Here is an 811-nt window from a genome sequence, read left to right on the forward strand (position 1 = left end):
CAGGTTGCATCTACATACTGCCAGGCCGCACTTGGGCTCCTTACATAAGGAGCGTGTGTAAGGGGGCAAGTACAAACATGCTCTCGCGTCAACGAAATGTATGTACGCATGCGGCGGCCTTGATGATGCCGCATTCATGCAGAAGTAGCGGCTAATTAGGAGCGAGCAGGGCTGAGGCCTACTGCACGGGCACAGCTGGGTGTGGCGGTGTACGCTGTGCGTGAAACATGACGCCTGTGCCTGTGCCTGTGTGTGTAAGTGGGTGTAAGTGGGTGTGCGTGATGTTGTGTAAGGCTAGGGCGCCGGAGAGCGGATGCTGGGGCGTGCTGTGCCTAGCTTCGACATCATGGTGTAGTGGAATCACATCTGTCTCACACACAGGAGGTCCCCAGATCGAAACTGGGTGATGTCAACAGGCCCTGGGCGAAGTCCTCTTGCTGCGGTGCACTGCGACAGGTTGGCCGCTCGTCCAGGTGCCTGCAATGCTGGAATGAGATCACATGCTTGGAACTGGGTGCAGGTGTGCAACTCCAGTTGGCTGTTGGGGGGAATCCAATATCATCAAGCACAGGCACAAGGCATGCCGTGCGGGGCTGTTATGCGGGGCTTTGCACAGCACATTACTCTTTATGATCCAGACTACTAGCCAGGACGGTATCTTGGATCTTGCATACCCAGTCAGGGAGCCATGTGTAATCCTGCACCGGCAGGTGTATCCTCCANCCACGATCCCCATGCCATGCATACAGGTACGTACCAAGCCTTAGCTGTGCTGCCATCATCACCTTGCGTGGCATGCAGGCTCAGCCAC

The 811-nt window shown here is 56.4% G+C and overlaps 1 protein-coding gene across 1 annotated transcript in view; it reads left to right on the forward strand.

The window, feature by feature from the left end:
* Positions 1-227: 227 nt before the first annotated feature.
* Positions 228-811, forward strand: part of VOLCADRAFT_101494 (uncharacterized protein) — a gene marked incomplete at both ends in the record, with an annotated part of 1,673 nt that continues 1,089 nt past the window's right edge. The window contains 3 exons of the mRNA XM_002959934.1: positions 228-254; positions 382-456; positions 711-749. Coding sequence (XP_002959980.1) covers positions 228-254; positions 382-456; positions 711-749 — 141 coding nt within the window. The remainder of the gene's footprint in view (positions 255-381; positions 457-710; positions 750-811) is intronic.

The sequence above is a fragment of the Volvox carteri genome (genome assembly GCF_000143455.1).
Source record: "Volvox carteri f. nagariensis unplaced genomic scaffold VOLCAscaffold_1598, whole genome shotgun sequence".
In the NCBI taxonomy this organism is placed as follows: domain Eukaryota; kingdom Viridiplantae; phylum Chlorophyta; class Chlorophyceae; order Chlamydomonadales; family Volvocaceae; genus Volvox; species Volvox carteri.